Source organism: Urocitellus parryii, unplaced genomic scaffold (genome assembly GCF_045843805.1).
Source record: "Urocitellus parryii isolate mUroPar1 unplaced genomic scaffold, mUroPar1.hap1 Scaffold_229, whole genome shotgun sequence".
Taxonomy (NCBI): Eukaryota; Metazoa; Chordata; class Mammalia; order Rodentia; family Sciuridae; genus Urocitellus; species Urocitellus parryii.
The window spans coordinates 11,301-29,041 of record NW_027552371.1 but is presented as its reverse complement, the minus strand read 5'-3'; the positions used below and the strand labels follow the sequence as shown (position 1 = coordinate 29,041).

Genomic DNA, 17,741 nt, shown 5'->3' with positions numbered 1-17,741 from the left:
TTATTTGTTCAAGTCACTAGCAGGTTCACTTTACACAAAAACTACTATCATCTTTTGAAATGGTAAATATAATTATATTTTGAAATTATTTCTATTGAGACATCAGGTTTGTTCATCTTTATGGGTTACACTGTGGTAATGCAATACATGCATACAATGTGTAATAATCAAACCATCATAATAAATATTTTCATCTCTTCAAAAAAAAAAGAATGAAAAAGACACTCAGAGAGACTGACTTGCCCCTCCCCCTTCCTCTAATTCCTCTTTTCTTAAACTTTCTGGCTTCCTCTTCTGCCCCTAATTCTGTTCTTCTGTGCACAACTGTGGTCTTCACATCTTTACCATCGCCCCCTCCCCCATTCAACCTCTGTATTTCCCCATAGTGTGAGTTTCACATAATTCACAGGGACCATCCAGGGCATGAAAACTTCCTTCCTGAATTTTAGCACAAAAGTCAAGGAAGAAACAGGTTCCATGACATTCTAGGTAGTTTCTAGACTAGGTAGCGCAATTATCCAAAAAAAAAGTCCAAATGTTTTAGCAGCTAAGTTTCTTGGGCCACCACTAGCTCATACATAGCCTTGGTACACATTAAGACAAGAGGTACTGTCTTAGTTTGTTTTCTATTATTATAAGTGAATACCTGACAGTAGGCAATTTATAAAGAAAAAAATGGTTTATTTTTGCTAACAGTTCTGGATGCTGGGAAATCCAAGGCTGGGTGGTTCATCTGGTGAGGGCTTCATGCTGCTTTATAACCTGGCAGAAAGGGGAAGGGAAAGGGCAAGAAGGTGCATACAGAGACAGGAGACAAAAGGCAAAATCCACTTTCATGATAACTAACCAAGTTCCTAGAGAGCAAGGACTCACTCCCATGAAATGGCATTAATTTCTTCCTGAGGACAGATGCTTCAGGATCCAATACCTCTTAAAAGTCCCACTGTCTCTCAAACCATGTTACTGGTGACCAGGCCCCAACACGAGTTTTGGTGAAGACAGACGTTCCATATTCTAACCGTAACAGGCAGCTCCCTCCAGGAAGTGTTCTTCATTTGGGTTCTGCCACAGTCTGGCTGGGCACACAATAACCGGGAGGTCACGAGCCACTTGTAGGTTCAAAACAGGAACTACTTTATTGCCAGAACCCCACGGGAACTCTCCAGAACTCCACGGAAACGCCACAAGAACCAACGGGAACTCAACGGGAACTCAATGGGAACTCCTAGAGAACTCAACGGGAACTCCGCAAGAACTCAAAAGTAGCGGGCACCCTAGGTAGCAGGAGCCGCCTTTTTGCTGGACAGCAGGGGTTTACATACACAACTGAATACACACCTTGCTTCAATTCAGCATCATCCAGTTACAGCAATCAGTCATTATCTTAATAATTATACACAACCCAACTCAATTATCATCATCTCAATGGCTGGCTGGCGTTACTTCTCAACCACTCCTTCCGGCAAAATGCCAGGCGCCATCCTGACCTGGCTGTGGCTCTCAACATCGTTCCTCACCAAGCAAAGATGGAAACAAGGCCTTGGAGATGGGCCACGTCTTGGGACATGATGCCAGGAAGCAGGAATGAGGGGCAGCAGGAGGGAAAGCCAGGAGGGCTGCACCAATGTGGGGAGCTCAGGCTCCATACCACTGGGACCCTTGGGGCATTGCAGTGGGAACCTCCGAATTGTCCTTCTCAGGGTCAGAAGGCACCTACGTCAAGAACTTCCTGCAGGAGTTAATCTCCTACACTTCCAGGTTGCTCTCCATGGCAGTTCTGAAGCAGAGACAGGTGCAGAGATAACAGGTCTTTGACCTGAAGTAACATCAGAGGATACACCCTGCCTCCCACCAAGCCACAGATATACACTGAAGGGATTTTCCCTGAGGATCTGTGGCACAGGACACCAAAACCACCTGCCTGTGGGACCCAGCCTAGTCCTGGGTTGCAAAGAGGACCTGGCTTGGATTTCTGCCCGCCCTCCACCAGGCACTCTCTGTGAAACCATATAGGGAGGATCTGCAGGATCTCTGCTGAGAAAAGGCATAACTGCATCCAGTTATGCCCCAGTGAGACTTGGGGATGGGGGTACTTTTCCAGGTGGGACAAAATGGTCCAGAATTGCATGAGGCCCAAATCAAAACCAAAAAGAAAAAAAAAAAAAGAAAAGAAAAGAGGCCTAAAAGCTCACAAAGCTGCCAAACAGGACACTAAATAAAATAATGAAAAATTATGAGTGAACTTGAGTTAAGCCTGGAGCTACCTGCCCACATGGCCCAGAATCCACTGAATCCCTGAGGAAGCCTCCAGTCTTTGGGGCCTGCTTGACCTATTGACAGCCTCATCCACAGAAGGTACTCTTGTAAGCCGGCCCCAGGCAAGTTCATCATTTTCTTAAACAGGTACTTGAACCAACAAGCTCTGCATCATCAGGAGACAGGAAACACCAGGCCCTGGAATGTCCAAGACTCAGGGAACAGAGGTGCAGCTCAGGGAGGAGCAGGATAACTATGCTGGGCCTGTGCCATCGTTCAGATTTCAGACTCAGGAGATACCCAGAGGCAGGGAGAGGAAAAGGATGATATTTAGAGCTCATTAAAATGAAGCAACACATTCCCTCCCTCCCATTCCAAGGATGATGCACTTGGCCAGCCTGGAACATTCTCCTACTTCCCTCTTCACCCCATCACCACCCTGTGGCCAGAGCTCGCTCCCGCTGTGCTCCTGCAGGACATGGCTGTGTCCTCCCAGCTCAACAGACCTCCCCAGTGCAGGCATCTCTTCCAGATGGGATTTCTTGTCCTTTGACATATAGACCCGGAAGTGGGATGGCTGGATTACATTTTGAGGCACATGGATTCTGTCCTCCATGATGGTTGTACTAATTTACATCCCCACCAACAGTGTGCGCAGTTCCTTTTCCTCCAAAAAGTATCACTACACTCACGATGTGGGAGCCTCAACAGATGAATGGACAAAGACAATACAGTCTATATGCTCAGTGGAATACTACCACCCATGTCACTGCAACAACTTGAATGAACATGGAGGACAGGATGCTAAGTGACGTGAGTCAGACATGGAAAGAAAAATACTGCAGGAATTCACTCACATGTGGAATAAAAAAAAAAAAATCCCCAAATTTGTCAACTCAAGGTAGAAGGATTTTCTAGGAATGAAGGAGTAAAGGAAGAGGGGAAGATGTTGGTTTTCCACTATAGGATCAGTTTGGGGGTCTAATGCACAGCATGGTAACTATAGTTCATGCTATTGCATTGTTTACTGGAAATTTGTTGATAGAGTAGATCCCAAATGTTCTCTCTCTCTCTCTTTCTCTCTCTTGCTCTCTCTCTCTCTCTCTCACACACACACACACACACATTTTTAAATGTATAATAAGTGAGGGAATGAATGTTTTTGTTAGCCCTGCTGTGTGCCTCAAGTACATCCATCACTCAATTTAGCAAGTGGCTGGTGGAGATGGCCTCCCTGTCCATCACCTTACTCTAACTAGGTGGTAGGAAAAAAGTCCAAAATGCTGAGTGAATAAATAAATGAGAACTGGGGGTCAGAGGTCAGCGGTAGAGCATGTGCTTAGCAATGCTCAAGGTCCTGGGTTCCATATATATATAAATTTGTTCTGGATAGACTAAGTGACTGGGAATCATACATTGTTACCCTATGGATTTTTACATTGTTAATCTCCTAATAATGCTTGCATATTGGTGGCATCTTTATAATAAATGTGCAGGACTGGAGGACATTCCAGTAAGGTCCTAGGAAGAGCTGGGAGTAGGAAGAAGGCTGCCTGCAGAGCGGATGCACTCAGCAAGCCCTTCCACACCAGCCTCTGCACTGGGGCCTTTTATTTCCAAAATTTAAAAATTAATGTTCAAGGCTGGGGAAGCAGTTCAGTGGTAGAGAATACACCCAGGCCCAGCATGTGCAAGGGCAGATTCTGTGCGCACACACACACACACACACACACACACACACACACACACAAATGATGAACACAATAAAAATGAAAGGAAATGAAAGAAAATAAAATATATAAATCAACTTCCTATTTCCAAAAGAAAAAAAAAGCTGATTTTTCAGAACTGCTTCCATGCGTTCAAAACCAGGGGGTTGAATTTCTTGCACATTAAAAACTGATAAGAGATTTCAAATGAAGGAAAGGAAGAAATGGGTGCAAATACACTGGGGACCTTTTTATAGTACTGGAGTGTGAGAATGTTAATTAAAGGAATCTCAGAATCAGAGAGGATCTGAGAAAGGAAGGAGTGAAGACTTAATTTTAGGTGTTGTTTCATCAGGTTTAAGGGGAAAAAAAGCAGTTCATGAGCTACTTGCAACTCTTCTCAGGAACTTCATGGGCCTCCGAAAAGCTCCAGTTGAGACCAATTTAATAAAAATCTCTCACCCCAGTGAAGGACCTGTTAATAGTGAAGAGCACAAATTAGCAAATCCTGGGGCATTAAATGAGCAGTGCACAACCTGAGACACCATTCAAATGGTGTTCTTCAAAGAGCCCTACTCAAACAGTTTTCAAAACAGAAGATAAGAACTTAACTGTTGTGCACGCTGGCTGGACCAGGAAGTTCCAAAACCTGGCCTAACCGTGTATTTCAGCACCCACCAAGTGAATTAATAATAATTCAACTAATGACTGTGTTCCTACCCTCAGGGGGGCATTCTGCTCAGAGGTTACATACCTGGTCTCCACAGGTCTTCGTGCCCTCCAGGGAGTCATTCCTATTTGTATTTTGCAAATGCAGAAGCTGAGTACAGATGATTCAGCCAATTACCCACTTTACTTGGCTGAATACTGAGTAGGAGAGCTGGATCTTGAACCTTCTGTCTGCTACCCGAGGTCAAGTTGCTTTCACTGTGTCACCAAAGAGCAGACAAAAGAGCAGGAGGTGAGCATAAAAGGAGCCCAAGGGAATCCAGGACTAGCACACCCCATCCTCATTCTGGACTCTGCTCTGGAGCCACACTGTGTCCCCAGCCCTGACGACCAGCAGGAGTGATTTCCAATGGCTCATGGCCATAGAAGTCATACCCTCAGATGGAGGGCCACAGAGGCCCATTCAACTAAAACACAGGAGAAATTCTTGCAAGTATATCTAGGAGTCACAGTCACAGACAGGAGCAGCTCTGGAGAGTGGAGAGTGGAGAGTGGAAATAAAATGATCTCTCACCAGAGCAGATCGGGCAGGGGTCTCTTTGTCCCTCAGCTCTGATGGTCCTGGCAGGGACCACCATATCCATTAGGAAGAAGATAATTTTTTAAAAGAACTAATGTGCTGGTAGCTGAACTGGGCCACTATATTGCCCACCAGCTAGGGGCACTTGTGTGTGCACTCAGGTTATGCAAAGCACCAACATTACAAATGGATCCTAATAGGCAGCCCCTCCAGACCCTGTGCGCATAGGTACAATGCCCTTCTATCTGGATGACTCTTCATACAATTAACTTTTTGTATAACATGTTACTTCATCCCCAATTACACTGGAAGGTCCTTACGGATCGGATCTGGAACTTTGACTGCAGTTTCCAAGAAAAGTCTTGCTTCTATCCAGAACCAAATACAGCCATGTGTCACATAATGACATCTCAGTCAATGATGGACTGCACCTTCAACCGTGATCTACAAGATGATGTGACCTAGTGGTGTCATGGATGTCTTGTTTGTGTAGTACACGGTGATATTCATACACCAATGAAATCAGCAAACTATACGCTTCTCAGAACGTGCCTCCATTATTTAGCAACACAGAACTGTAGAAGTTTTCTTTTAAAAATGACTAGATCTGGACACGTGGAGCAGTGAAATAGGACTGTCTGACACCCACCACACATGCATGCTCTCCTTGCAAGTACCAGGAATTGCCAAAGGGAGGAAGGTATGTTGAGGACATGGGCATTTAACAGAAGCCAAAATCCATTCTAGGGAACAGGTTTGTTTGTTAGAAATTGAGGTCTCTGGTTGCCCTTCAGAGACATTTTTAAAGGGGTACTTGCCCTCATGTCCCCAATACCATTCAATTTGAGTCATGATGTACCAGCCATGATGCCCCTGGTCCAAAGGCCTTTGGAACAGGGACAGTTTGATCTGTTTCCAAGTATTTACTAAGCAGCTGTGAAAGCCAGGTTCTGTGACAGGCAGGAAGTCACTCTGTCATGAAAAGAGTTTAGATCCTAACATCATTAATAACCCAATAAGTGCTTATTTACGCCCTCACCTGTCCCCCACTATCATCACCAGACTTGGGTGCCCTGAATGACTCATTCCCGAGTCCATCCCTCATGTGCCAGCCCCTCCCAGGCCCTGATTCTTCCAACAGACAGGGAGTCACAGCAGAGGGAGCGAGAACGAAGTCGAGTGTCAGACCCATGTCCCAATTCTGGCTCTACTCATCAATCGCCTCATTTGATGACCATACACTGCACCTGCTGAATGTCAGACACTGCAGAGCAGCAGGCCAGAGTCCTAGTCTGACAGAGGGAAAAGCCCTGGGAACAAAGGTTCCAATCCTGGTGGCCAGTGGTTTAAATGGCTCCCATCCTGTTCTTGTCTGCTGTTCTCCTAGCACCCTGCACAGTCCCGACCTATGCTGGATGGATGTTCAGTGGTGTCCACGAATAAGCAAACATATTCATAGCAAGCGTTTCTTGAGGGCTCACTGTGCCAGGTGCGTTATGAAAGTCACGTGCATTAACTCATGCGATGCTCACAAGCACCCTCAGAGGGGATGTTGTGATAACCTACCTGCTCAACTTGTAGTCTGACCCCAGAGTCTGTGCAGTGAGCCATTATAATATGCTAAGTTCAGGCAGCTGGCAAATCACAGAGGAGGCAGTAATCCTTTAAGGACACTGGCAAGGTCTTGTCCTTCCTGCTGATTTCAATATTGACGTGGATGTGACCACCCAGCACTGTGATGTCTCCATTTCTTCACCTCCTTACCTCCAACAACCATTTCCAGCTTCTGTCTCAACCATCATCTCTCATGCCAACCCTGGGTGTTGTCATAGTCTGCAAAAATGTTCCACTTCCAAACTCTCAGTGCAGGATTCTGCCTCCCAGTTTCGTTGTACCCTTCCAGCTCGCCAGTCCTGGGACCTTATTGCAATAATGGTGATACCACCCAACCACTCTGTTTTCACTAGTAAGTGCCTTCCCTTCCCTACTCTCCTGAGATTCCGTGGTCTATTATTTTAATCTTTCCTTTGCATCTGTCTCCAATAGACTTGACTTTCTCTATCACTGTCATCCAGCCAAACTACAACATTTTTTAAATGTTTTTTGGTACACAAATGGAGCACAACTGTTCATTTCTCTGGTTGTATACGATACAGTCACACCATTCATGCATTAATACATGTACATAGAGTAATAATGTCTGTCTCATTACTCCATCTTTCTCACCCTTATGGCCCAATCCCCTCTGCCTAATCCAAAGTTTCTCCATTCTTCCCTTGTCACCCATCCATTATGGATCAGCATCCACATATTAGAGAAAACATTTGGTCTTTGTTTGGGGGGGATTGGCTTATTTCACTTAGCATGATATTCTCCGACTCCATCCATTTACCTGCAAATGCCACAATTTCATTCTTCTTTAGGGTTGAATAATATTCTATTGTGTATGTGTGTGTGTGTGTGTGTGTGTGTGTGTGTTTGTGTATAACCATTTCTTTATTCATTTATCTATTGAAGGGCATCTAGGTTGGTACCACAGTTTAGCTGTTGTGAATTGAGCTCCTATAAACATTGACGTGGTTGCATCATTATAGTTTGCTGATTTTTAAGTCCTTTGGGTATAGACCAAGGAGTGAGATAGTTGAGTCAAATGGTGGTTCCATTCCAAGTTTTCTGAGGAATCTCCATACTGCTTTCCAGAGTGGTTGCACCAATTTGTGGTCCACCAGCAATGTATGAGTGTACCTTTTTCCCCACATTCTTGCCAACACTTATTGTTGTTTGTACTCTTAATAGCTGTCATTCTGACTGGAGTGAGATGAAATCTTAGTTTTGATTTGCATTTCTTTAAATGCTAGAGATGTTGAACATTTTGTCATATATTAGTTGGTCTATTATATGTCTTCTTCTGTGAAGTGTCTGCCCAGTTCCTTAGCCCATTGATTGACTGGGTTATTGTGTGTGTGTGTGTGTGTTTGTGTGTGTGTGTGTGTGTGTGAAGTTTTTTGGGTTCTTTATATATCCTAGAGATTAGTGCTCTATCTGATGTGCATGTGGTAAAGATTTTCTCCCATTCTGTAGGCTGCCTCTTCACGTCAAACTACAATACAACCATCAACTACATCAGAGTTGTTGAATGTTTCTGAGAAAAAATATACATCTGGGATGACAGGGGTATCTGAATTCATGGCCACAGACCTCAAAAAACAAAAAAGGCCCTCAACAACACTAGCACTGCCTCAAGCCATTTTCTTCCCCACTGTCCATCATGGATAGTATAAACCCGCTTTTGCTCCTCAACACACCACAGACCCCACCCTCCACTTCCCCCTATCTGTCTGCACATGACCTTCATCAAAAATGAAAGGAATCAGACAGGAGCCCCGCCTGCCCGTGGCCTAGTGGCTGACCCATAAATACCTATGCTGACCCCATTCTGCTCCCTTTCCCTCCTACACTATGGGAGTAACGTTGTGCTTCTCTCAAAAGCAAATCCTTCCTTTTCCGCCTTCTTAAACCCTCATTCCTCCATTTACTCCCTCTCTTCTGTGTGTCCACTCTTCTTCTTTCAACAGGATTCTTCCCTTCCCAAGAGGACTGTGGTGCCGCCGCTGCACACGTCATGAATAAGAAACCAGTCACCCTCCTCACATCCTCCCTGAGAGCACTCATTTCCCCTGCTTTCCTGTACTGCAAAACTCCAGCTCCCTCACTGCCATCCCTCTCTAAACCCACCCCACCTGGGCATTCTCCTCTTCAGTGCTTTTGTCAATGTCACCAAATGATGTCCAGGTTGCCAAAGCCAGTGCACAATTCTGTCCTCACTTTACTCAAACTCTGAGAGGTGGCATCCAACACAGTTGGTCTCACCTCTTGTTTGAAAAACACTCACCTCTGGCTTCTTTGATGACCTTCCCTTCCATCGCGGGTCCCTTGGTCTCTTTGATCAACTTCTACACTCAACCTCCGAGAGTCGAAGGGCTTCTGGGGTGCTTCTAGCCTCTCCCCTTCTCTGCCTGTTGATCTTGTCCCCTGGAGCTAGGGTCTTATCCTGTCCCATGGCTTTATCCCCCCTGCACGTAAATGACTCCAGTATCTATAGTTCCATTCCTACCACTTCCCCAGACTCCTGATACATACATCCAACTGCTTTCAAAGACCATTACACACACACACACACACACACACACACACACACACGTACACAAACACACATGGCTTTTCCTTCCCAAGTTCCCCCATATCAATAAATGGCACCCCCACCAGCCCCAAGTCCCCCCGACCCTCACTCTTCCTGTCCACTCATCAGTGAATCCTGTCTCCGAGTTTGGCCACGATTCTCTAGTGTTTCCTGGCCTCCACCACCTGCACCTCCACCCTTCACAACCTTTCCCTCCTCTAGGCCACGGGGGGCCTCCCTTTCTGCCTCTCCCCTCCATTCTCCATACAGCAAAACACAAAGAGAGTGTTTTCATTTGACTTTTTAATACCTTTCCCACTGCCTCTGGAGTGAAATCCAAACTTCCTTCTGCATCCTCAACATGCTGAGATATCTGTCTCCCTCTGTTTTTCCAGGGTCTTTTCAACCTGGTCCCTCTTGCTCACTGTGCTCCAGCAAATCTGTCTCCCAATTTCCCACATCAGGACCTTTATCCTTATTCTATTGCCCTAAAATTCTCTTCTCTCAGCTTTATTAGTTGGTTATTAGCCTCCTCTTGGTTTCTTTTGTTTGTTGTCTTGCTTTTTGGTGCTGGGGATCAAACATAGGGTCTCACATATGCTAGGCAAGGGCTCTGACACTGAGCTAAAGGCCCATAGCTCAAGTGTCACCTCCATAGAGATGGCTTCCTTGACCAGTCACAGCCTATCAAACACAGAATCTCCCGGTTCCTAGTTCTTGTAAATAGGTACCAAGGGGGATTTTAATTCCTCCTAACCCTATGAAGTGGTCCCTTTTATTCACATTATCAGTCCAGTCTTAAAACAAGAAAACTGAGTCTGCCCAGTGTGGTGGCACCAACCTTGAATCCCAAAGGCTCCAGAGGCAAGAGGATCTCAAGTTCAAAGCCAGACTCAGAAACTTAGCAAGGCCCTAAGCAACTTAGTGAGACCCTGTCTCTAAATAAAATATAAAAACAGGCTGGGGAGGTGGCTCCATGGTTAAGCACCCTTGGATTCAATCCTCAGTTCAAAAACAACAAAACAAAATCTGAGTCCAAAGAAAAAAATGACTATCAGAGGCCAAACAGAAAGACAGGAGATGGTCTCAGTCTGGAACCCCTCACAGCCCACTCCAGGGGCCTCTTCACCCCACCTTTCACATCACCTGCATGTTGCTTTTCAACACTTTTAATAGTATGGATATCATCTTGTTCAGTTATTTCTGCAATGTGAGCCTCCTCATTAGAATATAAGCAACGTGAGGACAGAGACCATCACTGGATCCCCAGGGTCTCCCACATACTTGACAAATAGTTGGTGCCTAAATGCATAACTAAATCAAGAGCAGAAACTTAAAACACTTACGTGGATGGCTGCCCTGGGATTGTCGCACCTACCATGGTCCACATCTGTGTGACCACTAACGATGAGCAGATCATTCTTGTGTCGAGGGGTTGAATAATGTCACCTGTGCTGTGTCTATTTTTCAGAGCAAGTTTACTACGCGGGTCCTGTTGATAATTCTAGTTTTGATGTTCCCGAGGTAAGTCTGAGTTTTCCATCTTACGTTGTTACTTAATTATCGTATTGAACATGTCGTGAAGATGGAGACAGAAGTAGAAGAAGAGGGGGGAGAAAGGAAGAGGAGGAGGAGGAAAAGCAAGGAATTAAACAGTTTGAGATTTTTCCATAGGCCATCACTAAGAAAACCCTTTCTCAATAAAGCTGTGACTCTATAGTGGACACTTAGAAGTGTTCAATGCATGGCTTTGCCCTTTTGGATGTTCATTTGATGTGTCATTGAAACTTTAGGGATTTTCCAGGCACAAACCCCACTAAGAAGGATGCTGGAGTCTTGTGCACAGGATTGCCAAGGTCTATGGGGCTCCATATGGCTACACTGATTGGGGTGTGGGGAAGGCACCACGCACAGACTGGCAGTTCAGAGAAAGGAAGATGCATGAAACCACAAAGGCTTAAATGTCCCCCTTGTAACTATTATCCATGGGCTGTGTCTTAGTTCATTTTCTGTTGCTATAACTGAATGTCACAGACTGGGTAATTCATAAAGACTAAAGGTTTATTCAGACCATGGAGACTGAGAGGTCTCTAAGAAGAGGCTGCATCTGGTGAGGTCCTTCTTGCTGGTGGGGACTCTCTGCAGGGTCCCAGTGTAGCCCAGAGCATCACATACTACACAGAAAAGACAGAGATAAACTGCTTTTTATAACAGACCCACTCTACAGACTACCCATCAATCCATTAAGAATGGATTAATCCATTTATGAGGGTATACCCCTCACAAGCTAATCACGTCTTGGTCCCACCTGATCTCACCTATTTACTGGGGATTAAATTCAACCCAGGTTTCGGTGGGAACATTCAGACCATACATAGCAGGCTAACTAAATAAAGTGCTCATGTCCTGGACCTTCACTGGCAAGACTCACAACTAACACTAGAAATTTATATTTATTCCATAAAAGTTAAAACTCTGAATAATGTGATTTATGAAATGTCTGAATTCGAGCCGCTCTGGCATAAGCAATATATTTTCAATATGCTACTCCTTCAAGAATCTTACGGAAGAGCACGAAAACAATTGTAGAAATGTAATCATTTAATTTCTTTGTTTTGTTTTGAACTTCATTTTACCAGCCATCCCAAACCTGAAAGAGCCACAAGAGACGAGACTCATCCATAAGGAATCTCCTCCACTTAGCTTCATTTCTGGGTTTACTTCCTTTCTGCCCAGCCTCTGGGTTTCTGTCCCACAGCAGCATCTGGAGAGGCCACCTTGGGTGAAACCCCAGCTTTCTCTCCTGGAATCTGCAGGGTTTTCTCCTTAGGTGTTTCAGTATAATATAGAAATTTTTCAAGAAAGGAAAACTCATCCTCTCTTCACTTCTAGGATCCAGGGCCAAAAAATCTTCCAGATAGCTTTTTTTTTTCTCCTTAAATCTTTGTTATTTGAATTTTTTTTTGGTCTCATTTTCCTTCTGCTACCCCACAGGAGACTGACATAAAAGTTGCTAACCATTGATTTTCATTTTGCATAATTGGCTTTTTCTTTAACTAGCTGCCCTTAGCAATCGCTGTGAAATAGAAAAGGACTTTTTAAAGTCATAGAGCCCTTCTGAAAGAAAACTCACCAGAGATGTAAAAAGCTTTACAGGTGTCCCTTGATTTACAAAGGGGCTATATCCTGGTAAACCTATTGTAAGTTGAAAATAACTTACAATATTCAATCAAAAATGCATGTAATGCACCTAACCTACCAAGCATCCTAGCTTAGCCACAAGTACATTGTAGACTGTTGGTTGCTATCGCTTGGGATTGTGTGGCTAATGGGAAGAAGCCTCAGCTCTCTCTTGGTGCCCAGGATCAAGAGAGGATCATACTGCATATCACTATCTAGAGAAAAAAATCAAAATTCAAAATTCAAAATATCTTTTCTACGGGATGCATATCACTCTCAAGTCATCCTAAGTCGAACCACTGTGACTCGGGGACCAAACCTATTGCAGTCATTTGCTAAGCTTAGAAGAAAAGCAGTACCTTCCTTCCTTAACCCAGAGCAATGCTAAAGGAGGCACGGCCTGATGTGAGGGCAAAGCCATGGTCACGTCTCCTGGGCCTGGGCCTCCTCCCCTTCTGAGGCTCATGCCTGGGACAATGGCAGTCCCTGCTTGGTCAAAAATGTAGCTCAATATTAAGTGCCTTGGTATTACTTTTCATTTATTTTTTAGGTAGAGAAATAGACAAATACTACTTTCAGTTGACATGTAATAATTACACATATTTATAACATATACTATTATATTTCAATGTTTGTATACAATGTACAGTCATAAAATTGGCATGTCTATCATCTCAACATTTATCCTGTTATTTGGAAACATTCCAAACCATCCCAAATAGCTTATTTTCCATCTAACACACCCAATTATTTAGCCTAAATTGAAGTCTTGCATGCAATTTTATATCTGTTTATGCCTTCTATCTTCTTAATTAGAATTTAGAGATCCTTTGGCTTCCCAAAGCATATGGACAACAAAGTATAGGTACAGTCTGAACCATGTATTACTAAGGAAGCAAATACACATTCCTAACTCACAAATGCAGTGTCCTCCTCAAGAGCACAAAGACTGCAGCCGTCTGTCCACCTGTCCCCAGATTGTCACAGTTGCCTAAAGACTATTACCATTACCAAAGTATGTGTGCCTTGTAATGCATCATCTAGAGCACCTTCCTCCAAATACTCCATTTTCTTTTCGACTCATAAAGCAATAATGAAAAACTCATTTGGTTTTCAACAATTTTGCAGACTGTGGGCTTGCATGCACTTGGAAAGTTAAACAAGAAGTAGAGAATATTGATGATGTTGATTATGGTGATAATGGTGGTGGTGGTGGTGATGATGAAGAAACACCATTGGATAAATTTCAACTGGCCTTTACTCATAATTCATTCTCCAACTTCTACACTGCTTTGGTGAAATTCCTAACACTGCTTCTAATATCAGAGTTGCTTGACATTTGACCTGAAGCATCACAGAATCCTCAAGCTGAATCACCTAATCAGTCCTCACACCCAAAGAATCACCCAGCGCATAGCCTGCTTCTCTCTAATGCAATTTCCACCTGAGCCTTTGCTAATTGCTAGAAAGTTGCCCGCTGCTACCAAAAGCTCCCGATCTTGCAACTTCTATCCAATGGTCTGATTTATTCCTTCCCTCTGGCTTGATACAGATTAAACTCCTTCCCTCCTTCGGGTGACAGGCCGTTCAAAGATGTGCCAGGCATTTCTTATGCATCCTTCTCTCTTGACTTTTCTGCTCTGCTTGCCACTACCTCTCACCACCCTGAGTTTTCTTCTCCAGACTGGTGAGTCTACAGACATGCTACCACAGTGTGCAGAGAACAAGACAGAAGCATGTCAACCCCTGGGATATTCCCACAATTCCTCATCTAGCATGGCTGTCATGGCCTCTTGCAAGTGGTGATATGCCACCAGCAAAAAGTCCTGTTGCTAGAAAGGAATCCTGAAAGATGGCACCCTTCTTCGTGATAGAGCATTTTGGTTCTATGCTGTGAAATTTTGCCCCCACCGGGATTTCCTCCATTTCAACAAATGATACTTTATCCTCCCCATTGCCCAGGCCAGAAGGCTTTAATCCATCTCTTGCCTCTCACTCACTTGGGTTTCCTCAGCAATCATAGTGGCTCTTCTTTCCAAATCTATCCCAAACCCAGCCCCTTCTCCCTATCCACCAAGTCATGCTCACCTCTCACCCGGATGACTGCAGTCTTCTCCTACCTAATCATAGGCCTTCACCCTTTCCCACTACAGCCTCTTTTCAACATGGCAGAGAGAAATTCTATTCACATATAAATCAAATACAACCACTCTTCTGGGGAAAACGGTCATAACTTGAGTCCCTTTTAGACCCTTTTAGACTGGAAGCCAACATCCCCACCCTGACCTGTGAGGTCCTAAGGTTCTGGATTCCTGTGGACTCCCACTCTCCCCTCCTCTCCTTTCTCTCCTGGCAGCACCGCTGGCCTCCTCAAACTCTGAGCCATCAGCCCCAGAGCAGCATGGCGCCCCCCTGCACCTTCTTCAGGTCTTTGCCTAAAGATCTTTCTCTCAGTAGATCCTCTCTTGACCACCATCCTTAAAATTGCAAACCAGTTGAGGATACAGGGGTAAAGGTGCATTCATACATTGTTGGTGGGACTGCACACTAGAACAACCACTTTGGAAAGCCGTATGGAGATTTCTCAAAAGAGGAGAAATGGAACTACCATATGACCCAGATATCCCACTCCTTGATATTTATCCAAAAGAACTAAAATCAGCATACTATAAGGATGCAGGCACTTCAATATTTATAGCAGCTCAATTCACAATAGCCAAGTTACGGAACCAACCTAGGTGCCCTTCAACAGATGAATGGATACAGAAAATGTGGCGCAGACACACAATAGAGTTTTACTCAGCCATAAAGAATTAAATTATAGCATTTTCTGCTAAGTGGAGGGAACTGGAAAACTTCATACTAAATGAAATAAGCCAGACTCAGAAAGTCAAGGGTCAAATGTTTTCTCTCATGTGCAGAAGCTAGAACAAAATAAAACAGGAAAGGCAGGTTGGGGGTTATTCCATGAAAAAATAAGGGAAAACAGTGGAGTAGAGGAAGGGAATAGAGGTGGAAGGAAGTGGGGTGGGATGAAATGTGGAGTGAAATTTACCAAATTCTGCTGTGTATGTATATGAATATTCCACGGTGAATTTTACCAATTCAAAAAACAATAAATAAATGCAAGGAAGACCAGTAGAGTATAGAAAGGGAAACAGGGAGAGGAAGGAGGGAAGAGAAACAGAAAGAACTGGGGACTGACAGAGCAAATTATATCCATGCATGTATGATTATGTCAAAATGAAGCCTGCTATTTTGCATAATGATGATGCACTCATAAAAACATTTTGAAAACTGCAAACCAACATTAGTCCCACCCTCCCCAGCTCTCCCACCCACTCCTTCCTGCCCTGTTCTCCTTAGCATCAGTATTTAACAAGCTCTCCATGGTCCCTCATGTGTGGCTTGTTCATCTCTCCCAGAAAGACAGAGCCAAACAGGGCAAGGAGTTGGTTTGTCTTCTTCTACTTCATCCCCAGTATCTGGAACCAGGCCTTATACATAAAAGCTGCTCAATAAATACAGTCCATCTGGGGGGTTTGTTTCAGGATCCCTTCAAATACCCAAATCCACAGATGCTCAAGTCCCTTAGATAAAATGGTGTAGGATTTGCATAGACCTATGCACATCATCTGAATATTTTAAACCATCTCTAGATTATATAGAATACCTAATACAATATTTAATATAATATAAATGTTGTATAAATAAGCAGGATGTGGTGATGCATGTCTATAAACCCAGCAGTTTAGGAGGTTGAGGCAGGAGGATGCAACTTCAAACCCAGACTGAGCAACTTAAGGCTCAAATTACTTAGTGAGACCCCGTCTCTACATAAAAGATAAAAAAGGGCTGGGGGTGTGGCTCAGCGGTAAAGTGCCCCTAGATTCAATCCCTGGTATATATATTTTACATAAATAGTTTTTATACTGTATTGTTTAGGGAATAATGACCATGATAAAAGTCTGTAGCTGTTCAGTACAGATGCAACTCTTTTTCAAACATTTTCAGTCTGCAGTTGGTTGAAGCTGTGGATGCTGAAACCTCAGGCCCAGAAGGCTGGCTGCTGAATGATTGACTATAGTGTGTGTCCCCTGCCTAATAATTTTCCCTGTGTCTCTTGCAGGGAGAATACCAGGTTTTGCTGAAACTATATAATGAAAACCATTCCACAGTGGCTTGTGCCAATGTCACTGTCATTGCCTCCTGACTGTGGCCTGCAGGCAAAAGCACAGTAAGCTCATTCTCATGGGAACTCCAAGGTCCCCAGACTCAACCTGCTTTGTAAGAAGAACCAGTTGATGACAGAGACTCTGAAGAACTTCCTGAGCAGTGCAGCAGCTAAGTTGAGCCTCAGAATCAAATGTCCGCACACTCCACAGATGGAATGAAGCCCTGGAAATTATGTGCTTCCGGGGAGCCTCTCAGTAGTCACTAAGCAGTCTCCAGGGTCATTTCTTCCTTAATTAGTAACTCAGACTTACCTTCTTTTGGATTCCTTAGGAGCTTTTCCTCACCGTTACCCAGAATAAAGAAAACTAGCTCACAAGTCTTCAGCATGAATTTTTCAAAATATCGTAGAACAATACTGTCATTAAAAAGTCATTTTCTCCAGATACAGACAGGTGTCACCTGCTGGCACAGCATAAGTCCCTCTAAGAAATTCAGAAGCATGATGTTCCAGTTACAACTAGAGAATCTCACAAAACGCTCGTTTCCCCTTCATCCTCTGTGTCAGCCAGCTTTCCGTCACCACAATAAATACCAGGGACAATTGACCTATGAAGAGAAAAGGGTCACTTTGGCTCACAGTTTTGAAAGTTCTGTCCACAATCATTTGGCCCCTGCTGCTTTAACCTGTAGCTGCCAGCACATCATGGTGGGAGCATGTGTTAGCGCAAATCCACTCACCACACAGGCCAGGGAGCAAAGAGGAAGAAGAGGGATTGGGGTCCCACAGTCCCCTTTAAGGGCACACCCCACATTTCCTAAAGACCTCCCACTAGACCCCACCTGCTAACGGCTCCCCCACTTGACAGTAGTGCCACCCCAGGGAATCAAGCCTTCAACATAGGCCTCTCGGGACATTGGAGATCCAAACCACAGCATCCCCCAGAGCATGATTACACCCGACCTCAGCACAGGATGTCACTCATTCCTATAT

At 44.2% G+C, this 17,741-nt stretch overlaps 1 protein-coding gene across 2 annotated transcripts in view; it reads left to right on the top strand.

Moving 5' to 3' along the window:
• Positions 1 to 16,895, top strand: part of LOC144251814 (lymphocyte antigen 86-like) — a 66,997-nt gene extending 50,102 nt beyond the window's left edge. The window contains exons 4-5 of one of the 2 annotated variants that reach the window (XM_077794528.1): positions 10,866 to 10,918; positions 16,704 to 16,895. In XM_077794528.1, coding sequence (XP_077650654.1) covers positions 10,866 to 10,918; positions 16,704 to 16,787 — 137 coding nt within the window. In that variant the 3' untranslated portion in view covers positions 16,788 to 16,895. The remainder of the gene's footprint in view (positions 1 to 10,865; positions 10,919 to 16,703) is intronic. The other variant, XM_077794529.1, reaches the window with a different exon arrangement.
• Positions 16,896 to 17,741: the final 846 nt, after the last annotated feature.